The 15,957-nt window shown below is 38.1% G+C and overlaps 1 protein-coding gene across 2 annotated transcripts in view; it reads left to right on the plus strand.

Annotated features, from left to right (window-relative positions):
* Positions 1–12,499, plus strand: part of STAM (signal transducing adaptor molecule (SH3 domain and ITAM motif) 1) — a 58,370-nt gene extending 45,871 nt beyond the window's left edge. For both annotated transcript variants that reach the window (XM_010859984.1, XM_010859983.1), the window contains 6 exons: positions 1–38; positions 2,209–2,296; positions 2,739–2,793; positions 3,365–3,518; positions 5,397–5,566; positions 9,116–12,499. In XM_010859984.1, coding sequence (XP_010858286.1) covers positions 1–38; positions 2,209–2,296; positions 2,739–2,793; positions 3,365–3,518; positions 5,397–5,566; positions 9,116–9,341 — 731 coding nt within the window. In that variant the 3' untranslated portion in view covers positions 9,342–12,499. The remainder of the gene's footprint in view (positions 39–2,208; positions 2,297–2,738; positions 2,794–3,364; positions 3,519–5,396; positions 5,567–9,115) is intronic.
* Positions 12,500–15,957: the final 3,458 nt, after the last annotated feature.

Here is a 15,957-nt window from a genome sequence, read left to right on the forward strand (position 1 = left end):
CGATAGAACCAGAGCCAGAACCAGCCTACATTGATGAGGTAAGTGACTTTCTGCCCGAGAGCACCTTACTTGATATTGAAGTTGAAGTGGTTTTCTTCTCTTCTCTAAAAAATTCAGTCCTTGATTAATGCATGTATATTGTTGTTACAAAAATTCAAATAATACAGACCAAGTCAAAATTCTCCTGGAAATTTCCTCTCTAGTCCCCTTCTTGCCATGTCGTAGGTATAGTTGTCCCTTCTCATTTTAACTTCCTGCTTAATCTTCCATAGTGTGGGTTTATCATGACTTCATTCTCTTGTTGGACAGTTCGGTTGTTTTCATTTCTCTGTGGGTTTTCTTTTTTTTTTTCTTTTTGCTGTTACAAACACTATTGTAATGAGACTTTTTGGAATAATTTCAAAAGAATGTGTGACTTTTATTTTTATTATTTATTTACTTTACTTTTTACTTTTTGGCTGCACTGCACAGCATGTGAGATCTTAGTTCGCCAGCCAGCTGTCAAATCCAAGCCCCCTACATTGGAAATGTGGAGTCCTAAGCACTGGATTGCTACCGACGTCCTTGACTTTTATTTTTAAATCTCAGTAGTTAATTTTTTGGCAGTTATATCCTTTGTAACATTTTAAACTAATGATGAAAAATGAGAATTCCTGTTTAAAATATGTGAAGGGATTTGTAGATTTTTAGCCTTGTTTGGAGGGAGCCAGAGGACTGAAGTTCGAAGAGCACTCTTTTGAAGGCTGTGCTGAGAGCCAGATCCTGTATAGGGACAGGGAAAGTCAGCTTTGGCTATAGCACGACATCAGAAAATGTGTGGGGACTTCCCTGGTGGTCCAGTGGCTAAGACTCCACTCTCCCAACACTGGGGGCCCAGGTTTGATCCCTGGTCCAGGAATTGGATCCCACATGCCACAACAAGATCAAAGATCTCATGTGCTGTAACTAATCTGGCAGAGTCAAATAAATAAATATTAATAAAGAAAATGCATGTAGGGTCTATCTAGAAACCTCATTTCTCTAACAGATAGTTTCAAATAGGGTATAGAATTCTGTAAACCAAGAGGACAGAAGTTGCCCACATGTTAGCTGACTCTCATTTTACCCCTCTCTTTTTTTGACTTCAGACACTTTGCTGACATGTGCCTTCTCTTTTAGACTACTTAAAATGAAATTAGGACTCTTTTACATTGAAAAGTAGTATCTATTTCAGAATATGAAATTCTTTGACTTCAAGAGAGTTTTTTTTAATATACTTGTGTCGTTTTCACTCAGTGATTAATTTATCTCTCAAACTACTCTCCTTCTGTGCAGAGTGTAAAGTTTTGTTTTGGTTTATGTAACAACTTTGCTTCGAATTGATAGTCTTTAAATAATTTACCTAAGTAGCTATGCTTAGTAGTATAACCTTGTCAAAACCATGAATGGAGAAAAGTTTGCAATTATTTGAGTAATATTGTTTGGTACAGGAGATCTATATTTTGATTTTTTAAACTTACATATAGATACATCTCTGCTAATATAATGCTTACATGTGTTTATGTCATGATGGCTTCTTTATTTCTGTTGGTCTAAAACAAAAGATTCTGAAATAGATCTGAGTCACTGCTTTGAGATGCCTTCCAGCCTTTCACACAGGAGAATAGAGAAACCACAAATCATCCTCCTTTTTTTTGGTGACAAACTGAAACATTGGTGGAAAGAGAATGTAGAATAAATCCTTCTGGTGTGACTTAGAAGAGGAACAGCTGGAATAGAGCTGAGCTGTGCCTTATAAAACAGCTGCTGTATTCTCCCCAGTGGAGAAGTAGTAACCAAGTTGTTAGTCATAAGTAATGATGCCAGCTTGATAGGGTACACCTGTCACCGTGGCCAGGCTACCGATGCTCCAAAACAAAGTGAGACGGAAATCCACTAGCATGACATAAGAGGTTAATGAAATCACATGTTGTAACTTTAAATATTGCTGTATTTCTTCTTATTTAAGAGAGTTTCTGTTATCAGTTTCAAAAACAAGAAGAAATAGGTTTCAAGACTCTGACTTCACATGGTAGTAAAGAAAATACATGGATAGTAAATACATTAAAGCAAAATTGAAGTTTTCATATCTGTAAATTATAAGTTCATCCATTATCTAATTAACAAAGTGAGAAGTCATTGTGGCAGCGTGATTTGTTGCTTTTTATATTAACTGTTTAATTCCTGTAGGATAAAATGGACCAGTTGCTACAGATGTTGCAAAGTACAGATCCCAGTGATGATCAACCAGATCTTCCAGAGTTACTTCATCTTGAAGGTAAACCTTGTTTTCCATTTACCTTGCAAGTAAAAAATAATTAAGGGTTATATCTAATGTTCTCTTACAGAGTGCTTTTATTATTAAATAGAATTGAAGACGATATAAAAACTGTTAACATTTCTTGCTGTTCTGTGACCAGTCTCATGTTTACATGCAGTTTAAACCTTTGGTAGAATTCAAATTTTTATACTTTTCTACCCAAAGTAAATATTTTATTCAACATTTTAAAATGTTGTAAAATGAAGATTGGTACTAAAGTTTTCTGACAGCAATGCAATCAGTCAAAAGTATTGATTTTATAACTATTCAGGAAAACCAGTCTTGGGTTTTGTGGGCCTGAGGTTAATTGATAGAATTTTTATTATTCCAAATGACATCTTTTAGAGAGTTGCTGTCTTTTGCTGCATTGTCTTACATTTCTTCCATCTCATCATCTTAGCAATGTGTCACCAGATGGGGCCTCTCATTGATGAGAAGCTGGAGGATATTGATAGGTAAGACCGTGTGTGTGCTGCTTGTGCTGCATGGCCTCTTCTCTACAGAGCTCTCTAAGCTGCATCTTGGAATGGAGATGCCTTTTTATTTTGTTTTTACAGATATGCCAGTTTTCACTTGTTTTCCATTAGATGTGAGAATCAAAATTAGACCCATCTGTCCCTGCCGCCCCCTTTTTAAAGTGAGAATTTGTGTGACTTTCTGATGTTAGTCCTTTTTTTTAATAAGGGTTAACTGTTGTAATCATATTTGCTGTTAGTGGCATCATCAAGCCCCACACATGACCCATCTGTTACTAATGAGGGAAACCTAGATACTTTGAGGTAAAGTCAAGTGCAATAAGCTCAAGTCCTTCCCACACAACACCTAAATCTTACCCATACAACACCTAAATCTTTTTTTGGTTGCCTTGGAGTTAAACTATAAGATATTTTTTTTTTTGTCACCAAGTTATATTTTTAATAGAGTCTACTTAACACCATTCTTGCCTACTTTTGCTATTTTGATGCATCTTATTACTTAGAACATTTAAATAGCAGTGATGTTTTACATTCTTGTATAATATTTCAGAAAACATTCAGAACTCTCAGAACTGAATGTGAAAGTGATGGAAGCCCTGTCCTTGTATACCAAGTTAATGAATGAAGACCCCATGTATTCCATGTATGCAAAATTACAGAATCAGCAGTATTATATTCAGTCATCTGGAGTTTCTGGTTCTCAGGTAAGCTTTTAAAAGCTCAAGCATCTCATTTAAAATTTTCAAATATATTTGAGATTATTTGAAATAGCTATGTTTTTATAAAATGTGGAACTTCCCAAAAGTAATGTTCAGAGTAAAAAGAAAGTTTAGAAGATTTTTTAATTGACAAATACAATGTATAGTGTGCTAACTATACCGATAGTTCTTGTTCAAAAAAATTATATTTATGCAGAAGTGCACATCAGTCACCATCAAGTTAAAAAAAAATACAGACGCATTGGCTGTACCCCAGGCATATTGAATCCAGGTGTGAGATCCAAACATCTATGTATTTTTAAAGCTTCACATCTAATTTTCTGGTTAAGAAGGACAGTTTTTGTCTGAGTACAGTTTCTTAATATTACTAAGTCCTTGTGAGTATCTCCCATTTTCAGTTTTACAGTGAGCTGCCTTGATCTGAATTTTTTTCTGTTCCATTACATGGGAACATGTGTGATGCAGCACAGGCCCCTAAAACTCGTCACACCAGCAGTTTCCAGAGCCCATTTCCCACAAACTCACCAAGTGCAAGGTGTAGGGAGCAGTTCGCCAGACACCATATTTTATCCACACAGAGTACCATAAACTTTGTGCAGGTGAGTTTTTTTTGTTTTTTGGTGAGGTGCACTTCTGCAGGGAGGGGCCAGAACCCTGAAGAAGAGCAGCCAGACCTGAGAAATGTGGGGCTGGACAGCACGTACCCATGAGTCATGATACCAGCACGAGCCAACAGACAAACAGAACCCCTTCCTGTTGGTTTTGCAAAGTACAAACAATTGCATTTGTGAGGACTGGACTAGCTGTGTTTACAATGAAGACCTTTTGGATTCTGTGTATAGTGCGGTCTCTTGTGGCTTTAACACAGGCACTCAGATGGTGGTGGTTTTGTGTCCTGATGGTGGTATTACCGTCTTACAGTAACAGCTAGTGAGAGTCGCACTCCCTGAACAGTTTTCAAACATGTGAAATGGAAGGATCTAATGAATACTACAGAAAATTAGAATATTATGCATGTTAAGATTTGGGAGGCACTTGAGACCTTAATCTCTCTGGCTTAAAACAAATACAGTTTTTAGATGCAGAGATTCACAAACAATGGCCCAAGGGCAAAAATGCAGCCCTTACACCTGTTTTGGTTTTTTTTTTTTTAACTTTTACTGAAATACAGCCATTCTCTTCGGTTTTACATCATTTCTGACTGCTTTCTCTATAAGCAGAGCTCAGTAGTGCCAGTAGAGACCATGTGGTCCACAAAGTCTGACACATGTACTGTCTGGGCCCTTGACAAAGTCTGCTGACCCTGCAGGCTTTGAAGGGTAGCTTAGCTTGCTCTGTGTTCAATAAACTGTAATTAGGAAATATTTAGTATATCTCTAATAGGTATGTGTGAACTGTTGCTGTAAAACAGTGAATTCAAATACACTTTCTTAAGCATTTTGGGGGATCCCTTTGTTGTTCAGTCACTAAGTCATGTGACTCTTTGTGACCCCATGGACTGCAGCGTGCCAGCCTCCCCTGTCCTTCACTATTTCCTGGAGTTTGCTGAAACTCATGTCCATTGAGTCAGGGATTCCTTTTAGGGAGATACAGTATCAATATGGAAAGAGAGATTATATCAGTATCAGATTTCAAGCTAAGTTTCTTTACTGCTTCTGTATGGAGGGGAACATGAGTTTTGCTATTGTTTACCTAAGAACAAAAATCATCAGAAGCCCACGTCACTGAAAAGTAATTTTTTCAAATGCCTGACAGCAGAAGTAACTTAAAGGATTTCGGAGATGTGATTGTTCTGTTTGTAATTGAAAGCATGCCTGTTAAAATCAGAGGGAACCTAACATGTTTTATGTGAAACTGTTCTAGGTGTACCCTCCTCAGAGTGGTGCTTACCTGGTCGCAGGGAGCGCCCAGATGAGCCACCTGCAGAGCTACAGCCTACCCCCAGAGCAGCTGTCTTCCCTCAGCCAAGGAGCAGTGCCACCATCTGCAAACCCAGCCCTTCCTACTCAGCAAGCCCAGGCTTCCTACCCCAGGTAATTTGATTATTGACTGTTGTTTGTGGGTAGCACTGTTGAAACCCTCAAGTGCCGTCGATCGTCTGTAATCATGAAAAATGGATTTAAAAAATGCAGGATGGGTGTCATCACTGATAGCAGAAGATCAGCCCTGTCTGTGGTGGCAAGTGGGTTCTCTGGGACCCCCTGCAGCGTGGCAGTGCCAGCCAGCATGCCAGTCCTCTGTCCTACTGATCCTTGAACTGCTGGATTGTGATTTTACCTCTTTTTTTTTTTTTTTAACTTTTTATTTTGTATTGGGGTATAGCCAGTTAACAGTGTTGTGATAATCTCAGGTGGACAGCAGAGGGACTCAGCCAGACCTATACATGAATCGGTTCTCCCTCAGACTCCCCTCCTATCCAGGCTGCCACATAACATTGTAGCTAGGTATTTTTGATATTCCTTCCCATCTGTGATATTAGCTAAGGACTTTAATGAAACTTAAGTTTATTTTGATAACTGTAATTTAACATTTTATACAAATTTCACATAAAAAGCTAAATGTTCTTTGATTATTCCTTTACAATTTATAGTTCTGAACTGTATCTTAGAAGCAAATATTTCCTTCTTTTTACCCTGGTAGGAAGTTAGTATATATATATCACAGCATAATAAACCACGTGGAAGGAGACAGTAATAAGAAGCTGACACCCCCATGGTTCATGGGGCAAGTAGCTGATGATGAAATGTCAGGCTCATTGTTTTGGTCATTTACATATAATGCCCCATCATGTAAATGATTATATGTATGCATTATATTATTCATAATTTATGAATGCTTTTTCTACTTTAACGGGAAGTCATTCCTTTGACTCAGACAGGTAGACTTAAGAGTTCACAACAGAAGTTTCTCGGTAACACAGGCACAATTTCTAGGAACCTCCATCCATGTTGGAGTCATCTCAGAGCTCCTGTCCTTCCTTCACTGTTGTACTGTTCAAGCTCAGGAGCCCCACTCTAGGGATGCTGAGGGATTGCCAAACATGATTTTGTGGTCACATCTTGTATTCTAAAAGTACCTTAAGAAGGAGGGTAGTGGGGAAGCCTGTTACAGGCATCAGATGACAGCAGCCAGAAGACAGTACCACCTACAGGGTTACAGAGTTTAGCGGAAAAGTTAGGTGGAACCCTTTCTGTCTGTCCAAGGACATTTTTATTTTTTTTAATTCTCAGTCTGTTAAAACCAAATACCCTTACATGGAAATCAGTAGGGAGCAGCTTTTAGGAGAGTAACATGTTACTTTAAAATTAGATCAAAGTGAGTAGAGGTGGAAATTGTTGAGAAGTGAGCCAGTGTACGGGAATGAAGTAGGAAGGTCTTAGAAACTTGAGCCTTATCCAGAGATACTGCTCTATCCCAGCTGGTCCTTGGTGACCCTGTCACTTGAGGCTCTAGTTGCTCTTGTCACTGAAGGCTACTTGGATCTCTTAGTCCAGAGCCTTGAGGTATTATCCTTGTAAATGAGCTGCTCTGATAGTAGGTGCTGCAGAGTCAGAGTGCCGTGTCGCTGTTGGCTTGGGACTGTTCTGTCCTCTCCTGCCACCTGGACATGAACCCCTGTCCTGGACCCATGGCCTGTGCTGTATCCCCCAGCCTGGCTATTGGCTAGCTGTAAATATCACCTCTCCAGAAACACAGGTGCATTTCAAGAGGTGCTTTTGGCAGAGCATTAATATCAAAATATTGAGTCCTCTTCATGTGGCTGTTCTGCTCATTCTCTAGTTCTTAGCTCCATCGTTGTCCAAGGCTGTCTCGCTCTCCCCCTCGCCAGCACTGGTGCTCCTCTGTTGCTGTCCCAGGCCCCCAGCGCACTGTCGTCTTGTCTGTATCCCCATCTAGGCTGTTGTATCCTGAGAGCTGGAGTGGGATCTGTCACCTTCAGAGCCACACTGTGTAGCACAGAGTTTTACACCTGGTGGGAGCTCAGTAGATACTTGATAAATAAATGTTTTGATGGGAGTTTCAAGGGCTGTGTTAGGCCAGTGAGTTATATATTCCAGTTCCTGGAAAAGTCTTCACAAAGACCTTGAGGCAATTTTTAAAAAGATATATTAGGAACAGTTGTGTGTAGGTACATGTGCATCTGTGTGTGTTTGAATGAGAAAACTGATGGCAAAACAAACATACGCTAACAAAATTGGAAGTAGTGAAAATGGAGGTGGAAGTATACACCATAGAGGTATATGACATATTTGACTCAGGCTTTCTAATTGTAAATCACAGTCAAGAGGAATTTTTTTCCTGTGTTTTTGGTGGGCAGGTATTTTAGTGTCCCTCGGTCCATATCTAGCAGACAGTTTCTTATTCTTTTACATAGATTTTCAATTCTCTGGTTGTCACTCTTCTGGACTTCCATCACCCTAGGGTGAGCCTGTTAAAACCACGTCGCGTCACATTGTCCTTTTTTGACTGGTGGGTCTTCACTGCGGCACGTAGGGGCTTCTCTGCCTAGTTGCAGCACGTGGACGTCTCTGGTTGTGGCATGTGGGCCTCTCTCGTGGTGCGCAGGCTCAGCAGTTGCAGCGCATGGGCTCTCTGGTTATGGTGTGCATTCTTAGTTCCCCCTCGGCATGTGGAATCTTAGTTCGCCACCAGGGATCGAACCCAAGTCCCTTACTTTGGCAGACGGATTCTTAACCACTGAACCAGCAAAGTTCCGATTGCTCTTCTGTCCACAGCCAACCAGTGTTTTTCCATCCCCCGCAGCCACAGGCCAGGATCCTGACCACAGTCTACAGGGCCTGTGTACGCAGGCTCCTCTCCTCTGTTTCTGCTGTCTCACTTCATGCCACTCTGCCCTTGCCTACTCTGCTCAGCCATCAAGGCCTCCTTGCTGTCTCTTGAACGCGACTGGCCTTTTCGCACAGGCTTGCTGTCCTCTTTGCCTGAAGTGCCCTTTTTCCTAGATTGTCGGTGTCACCACCTCCCGCTCTTTTCGGGTCTCTCCTTCAGTGTTGCTGTACCTGAGTGCCCTCCCCCACCATCCTGGATCCACAGGAATCTCTTGTCCAAGGAGCTAGTGGTCCTCCTGGGATGCTTTGTTTCTTTCTCCCTTTTTTTGATTTAGACCGTTTTTAAAGTCTTCATTGACCTTGTTACAATGTTGCTTCTGCTTTGTGTTTTGGTTTTTTTGGCACGTGGGATCTTAACTCCCTGGCCAGGGATCAAACTCACCCCCTGCATTGGAAGGCTAAAGTCTCAACCTCTGAACCACCAGGGAAGTCCCTGTATTTCTTCATATCACCTCTTGTCACCACCTCTTGACATACTACACATTTTTTTTCTCATCTTTTTTCCTCCTATTAGAATATAAGTTCCATGATGGTGGGGACTTTCCCCTTTCTTCCTTTATGATATCCCGGTGCCTCAAATAGCAGTGTCTGGCACATTCTAGCTATTTAATAAATACTTAATGGAATGGATCGCTTGAATGAGTAACTGTTTAGTGAACAGCTTTGCTATTGATCTCTGAATGGCTGTGTAAGTCAGTGTTGACCTAACTGAGTGTTCTTTCCCCTCCACAGCACAATGGTCAGCTCCGTCCCGGGAAGTACGTATCCCAGCCAGGCTTCAGTGTACAGTCCTCCCCCTGCTGCCACAGCTGCTCCCGACGTCACCATCTACCAGAACACAGGGACCAGCCTGTCCCAGGTGCCGAACTATACATTACCGTCCACACTGCCCCAGCCTGGGGGCAGCCAGCAGCCACCTCAGCCGCAGCAGCCGTACTCCCAGAAGGCTCTGCTATAGGACTGGAGTCCCCTTTGTGGCAAATCCCCGCCGATCGCCAATGGCAATGTTACGAGATTCTTTAATATCTTAAGATTGGTTTACCCTCAGCTTATAGGAATCCTATCTTGGTCAACACGTTCCAATGTTCAAGAAGGGAGATCCCTCTTCAATTTGCACTGACTTTTTAGAGAGTCTCCCCTCCCCTCCCCTGTGAGGAATGAAATTACTTACAACATATAATTCCTTTCATAATATGAAAGGGTCAATGCAAGATTATCTGTCTCGTAAAATCACCTGGCCTGCAGAGTCAATCTTACCAACACTGTTGTGGCAAACGTTGTGTACATAGGTTGCTGTGTAACTTCACTACTGGCCATTTTGAATCACGAGTGGTGATCATGTGAATATATTTAACACTGTTAAATTAATTGACATTGCTATTTTATTTTAATCATGAACAGCTACCATGTTTCATAATGTTTTGTGTAAATTGAAGATAATTACACTATCCTTTTAAACTGCAAGAGAACAAAACTGTAGCATATGTACATGAAGGTGTTATGTTGTCCCCGTTTCAGTTTCCCATTGAGCTGAACCTTCCTGGGAGTAATTGGGAGCTGAATGCACATATGTTATGTCATTCTGTAGCCTCTGCATACTACTAGCTGTCATCACACCAGCGTACAGTAGCTAAATTTTTGGTGCACTTCTAGCAAATGATGATGTTCCCTTTTACACTTTGACATTTTGGCATGATATATCAGAATACTGTGGGACCATGAGACAAAAGTCAAGTTGGACTGCATTCTTTTATATCTTAACTTTTAAAGAGATAATGTCAATTTACTTTTTCCTAGTCGAAGATAGTAATTAGGTTTCTAAGCTGTATACTGTGTTTATTGGTGGCAGTGACACCAAAGATAGAGGCAAAGGATAGAAGTTTTTAAACTGGAAAGAGAACATGAATTACACTACAATTTCAGTCTCTTGTAATTATTTAGGCAATGGTGAAACTCAATTCATCTGTCTTATTCCACTGCTAGTCTTTTAAATATGTCTTTAACATATTGTATCCTTTAATTCTTCATTAAAATAAGTGTAAGTAGATGTTTCAAAGTCATCGAGGTTCCTGGCTTTGCTTAACAGTTTGTATATTTATTCTTGTCTTTGAAACTGGATTTATAGGCTGTTTTCTCTCTCTCCTCTCTTTTAAAGTTCCCGAATGGAATTATTTTGGCTTCTTATTCTGAAGTAGTTTTGAGTGAATGCTTTTTCTTTTAATCCATATGAAATATGTTTTCTACTGATATTTTAATCTCCTTAAATATTTATAATTTCCCTAGTTGTGCTGTTATTTAACACTATTATTGAAACAACTGAAGAATTGAGTACCATAGTAAATGAATTGATTTATTAACAGGTTTCACACCATAAATGAAGATTTCATTTGTATTTTCTGAGGTAGGTTCAAGGTAGGTTCAAATTTAAATCACCATCTTATATCTAATTTGTGCCTTCCTGAGTTTAGAGTACATTGCCCTCAAACAGTAATTTTAAAATTCTAAATCAAACTTTACCTTAAAATTTTTAATATGTTGGTTTTTGCTAAACATTGTCAAAAGATTGTAATATTTTTCATAGCCATTTGAATAGTTTAAGTGATACACTTTGTCTCAATTCATACTGTATTTTTCTCTTTTGATAAATTCCCCAATACCAATGGCAAAATGTATCATTGTCCCATTTTATTTTGATAGCTTTGTGCTGTAAAATCAATGACATATTCTCTAGTATGTGTTTGCTTTGTAAAAGTCAAAGAATGGTGAAATGAACAAAGGCTACCCTTATTACAAGGCATGTGTAAGTTTCTTTGCCTAGTCATATTACTAGGCTTTTATAAAGTTTAAATGATGAATACTTAAAAATACTTAAAACTAATACTATATTATAAGCTTGCAGTTTTCTTTTACTAGGCTTTCCCAGTGGCTCAGCGGTAAAGAATCTGCCTGCAGAGCAGGAGATGCTGGCTTGATCCCTGAGTTGAGAGGATTCCCTGGAGAAGGAAATGGCAACTCACTCCAGTTTTCTTGCCTGGGAAATCCCATGGATAGAGGATCCTGGTGGGTTATGGTCCATGGGGTCACAAAAGAGCTGTACATCACTCAGCAACTAAAAAGCTTTCACTTACTAGGTATGAAAATACCAGATGGAAAAAATTCCCCTGAAAAGGAAGCACTGGATTTTCCATCTTTCAGGTGACACGGCAAGGCTAGAAATAGAAAAGGACCAATTAGAAGCACAGTGATTTTGTTCTGCAACCAGAGTATGTGCTGCACTTTCGTAAAATTTTTCTTTAACAGGTAGCTGTCCCCTTTTAAAGGGAATTGAATTATTTATAAAATAAATTAGCTATAAAATGAATTTCTGGGAAGCAAATTTTACTTCTCGGTAAAATTTTTTTTACTTTTATAAAGTAAAAGCAAAAAATTTTTTTTACTTTTATAAAGTTTTATAAAGTTTGTGTATCCATAAGCCAGTGACATCTGAATGGAAAAATTCTGCCCAGTTACTGTCTAGCAAGAGTAGCCAACAAACCTCATGGTCAGTCAGATGGCTAATACATCAGTGTCCTAAACCCACCTACTGGTAATAACACATGGTGCATCCTTCCCCTCATTTCCCCTAACTCTGTGGTCCTGCTTTGCTGTTACTGTCTCTCCTACTCATGAGGAACCTTTTTCTGTGCCAGATTTTCTTCTGAAAGTTTGTCTCTATACCTCTTAATTTTTGTAATTAAAATGCTTAGTAGACCCCTAGCATTCTTTTCTCATAGTTTTCATAAATGACACATGTATAATTCAGCGTGAAACTTATCTTTAGTCCCAGGCTTCAAGTTTATAAAAGATAAATTAGTGTCCTATATGATAAACTCTGCAACTGCAAAAACTATACAGTTATTTTCTAAATTGAGGTCCATTGGTATAATTGGTCAAATTTTCATTTAAGACATTAAAATCGCTGTTTTCTTTTTCTCATCTTACCAGTTAGCAAATATAGAGTCCTGTTGTATCATTATTTATTTAATAACAAAATCATAGCATTTTCTAATTTAAAAAGTTTTTCATTGTCAATGAATCTTTGTACCCTTTAGAATAAACATAAAGAAAAAAACTTAACTATTTCTCAAAGACCTTATGTTCAGTTATCTTTTTATTTTAGAATCATGATTAAGTGTTCTTGTCAATACCTAGATTATTTTCTTTCTTTTTTTAAAGATTTTTTTTGACGTGAACCATTTTTAAAGTCTTTATTGAATTTGTTACAATATTGTTTCTATTTTATATTTTGTTTTTTATGAGCATGAGGCATGTGGAATCTTAGCTCCTTGACCAGGGATCGAACCTGCACCCCGTGCTTTGGAAGTTGAAGTCTTAACCACTGGACCACCAGGGAAGTCCCTAGATTATTTTCTATGCTATTTATGATTACAGCCCCCGTTTCTAATCAAAACTGCCTTGAATTTTATGCACTTTTTTTTATATGGTCTTCCTTTGAGATTATTTTTACCCCCTGATTTTTCTAGCTTCAGATATATTGTTTCCATACAGATTTCCTTATTGAACAAAGCCTAATTCTTTATTGGTGATAACTTGTATTCATACTGTTCTTTGCTGATTTTGCTACTCCTAGCTTTATGTTAATACTTGCCATTGCCATTATTCTCCGTTTACTGTTTCTTTTCGAGTCAGGGTTTCTGATAAGGATTACATATTAAGTGTCAGTAAGCTCCTGGATAAACATGAAAGGAACTGGTTCTAATATCTTTTGGTGTTCATAGACTAAAGAAAGTTATGTGTATTTTAGAAAAGAGTATATTCAGATTTTTTTATCTTATGCCATCAGTAACAAATATTTTTGAGTTTATGGCCTCAAAATATGTGTATTTACAAATGGTACAAGTTCTACGGTAGTAATACGTGTAGTACATTATGAAACCCAAGAAATCTTACAAGGATAAGAGGAAAAATTATGAATAGAAATTCTGATATTTCTTCGCTTATCTCTGGTTCATTAGTCGGTACCCTAGAATGTATCTGCCTGATTTGGAGACCACTGATTTAGAGGTTACGATTAGACAGAGTGAAAGTACTGTGATACTAGGTTGGCCATTTGAAGTCAGCATCTGATACTACAAGTGCTGCTTTTCCCAGCCACTCTCTATGTTGAGAATTTTCAGAGTTATAAAAAGGTTGAAGTAATATATTGAAAAGCTGAGTACTCTTCACCTGATTCATGAATCATTAACATTTTGTTACATTGGCTTTATCTCTTTATGTTTATATATATATGTGTGTGTATGTGTATTCATGCTTGCATATAGGTGTGTCTCTGTGTGCATATCCACATATACTATATTGTGTGAATAGACAAAGTTAGACTTGGCACTAAACTGTATACCTAAGCATTTCATCATGTATTTTGTTAAAGATAAATACCTCTTCCTTCATAACCTAAACCTTTATCACATCTAAGAAAACTAACAGCAATTTTGTAATATAATTGTTATCAAATATCCCTAATAATCCCTGTTTTATAGGTACAGATTTTTTAAATTCCAGGAAATAGATCACATTTTTAATGTCCCTTTATTCTCTATGAGTCTAGATTAATCTTTTTTTTTGCCTTTTTAAAGATCAAACCTGTTTGTCGTTCAGTGTGTCCCACATTCTGGATTTATCGCTCTTTTTTTTATGTTAATTATTATTTATTATTTGATGCTCTGTTCTCATTATAGTCCTCTTTTTTCTTAACCCTTCAAAAGTTAGTCAGAATTATGTGATTTATGGTTAAAGGTGGTGAATCTAAATTTTTCAACCTCATATCAGAAAAGTGTATATATAAGTGAACATTTTGAGCCTTCAGATGTGGTTATTCTGTATAAATAGAGGCTGTGTGCTCAGTCCACTAATGCTTAGTAGTTTTGTGTCCTTCTTATCAAATTGCAATTAGAGTCAATGAAGAAAATCTGAACCCTTAAAAATAATTGGCTCCCTTCTATCCCCATTCAAACCCAAATCAGCTTTTCTCAAGCTTGTATGTACCTGATTCACTCACAGTGGCTTTTAAGTATTTTAGAAATGGCATCAACAAGTATAGAACTTTGTTTTAGGGTGTGTACATTTTGGCATGTTTGTTTTAAAAGACTCATTACCTTTTATCATATCTTCTATTAAGGTACTGAAATCACTTTAAAGGAAGGGAAGTACTTCCTTTTTAAAAAATCTAGTTTTTACTTGAGATTGGTTGCCAAATTGGAATCAGGCTGAGTAAAATTTATACCCAGAGTAAAGTTAGAAACACATGCAAGTTACAATAATATACACTATCAGGTTGTTAAGTAGCTGGTTTAAACCCTCATATTATTTCAGTTCATTAATGGCTTAAAAAAAAAAACCCAGTATTTGTAATCCATTGTTTCTGTGTCAGGCTATATGAAATTTCTTAAGTGCAGGATAATTACATATCTTACTACTTCAAAAAGAGATCTAGTATGTAAACAATTAAGAATGTTTTTGATTAATTGTGTGTGATACTATCTGGAAGGTATTTTAAGATGCCAAATATGAAACGTCCATATGGTATGATTAAAATACTTGTGTACTGGTTTTGAATTTTGTTCCTTTTCCCTCAGAGGGGGAAAAAATGTTTCAATTTAATATGTTTGATATTCTGTAGTTTTAAAATATGGTAACCCTAAAGGAGTTGTGAAACATGACGTTGTAGTTGTGAAACAAGAAGTTGTAGTGAAGAATACAGGTAAATTCACTAAATATTTACCAAAGAAGCTTCATTATAGCAAGCCCATTTCTATACACGGTAGATGGCACAGGATAAAACAAATGGTTTTAGTATTTGTACTGTAAATTGTATCCATTTTGACCACATGGGTTTTTTTGTAAAGGATGTGGTGATACTTCTGGTTGAAGAAAAGAATAAGAACTAAATTATGTTTCACGAGTTTATTGGGGTTCTATTCTACTATGATGTGGACATTTTAGTTCATGACCCTTAGGAATTCAGATTTTAACCCAGATATGTCTTTTGTCAAAAGAATTATCTTGCTAGATATGTGATTCTTAGCAGTTCCATGAATCTCTCCAGCCTTCTACTTATTTATAAATTGTCACTTTAGTATAACTGTTACATGATCCTTTGAAGCCTGCAGAAATTCTGTGCTTCAGAGCCTCAGCCTTCTCGCCATTCAGCCTTGACAGCTCATCTGTGCCACTGCTGTTACCTCACAGCTCAGAGGCAGACAAGGAACAGAAACTTGGGAACATGTTCCCAGCATATGGTCGTAACAGTCCCTGTGTGTAATCTGGGATACTTGATGTCCGTTAGTCCAGCGGTCCCCAGCCTTTTTGGCACTAGGGACCGGTTGCGTGGAAGACTGTTTTTCCACAGACCAGGGTCAGGGGGATGGTTTCAGGATGATTCAAGTGCTTCACATTTATTGTGCACTCTATCATTACATCAACTGCGCCTCAGATCATCAAGCATTAGATCCTGGAGGTTGGGACCCCTGCGTTAGTCGACTCCTGAGCCTTTTGTTGATGTTTGTGTGACCCCATGA

The sequence above is a fragment of the Bison bison genome, unplaced genomic scaffold (assembly GCF_000754665.1).
Source record: "Bison bison bison isolate TAMUID 2011002044 unplaced genomic scaffold, Bison_UMD1.0 scf7180017864461, whole genome shotgun sequence".
Classification (NCBI taxonomy): Eukaryota; Metazoa; Chordata; class Mammalia; order Artiodactyla; family Bovidae; genus Bison; species Bison bison.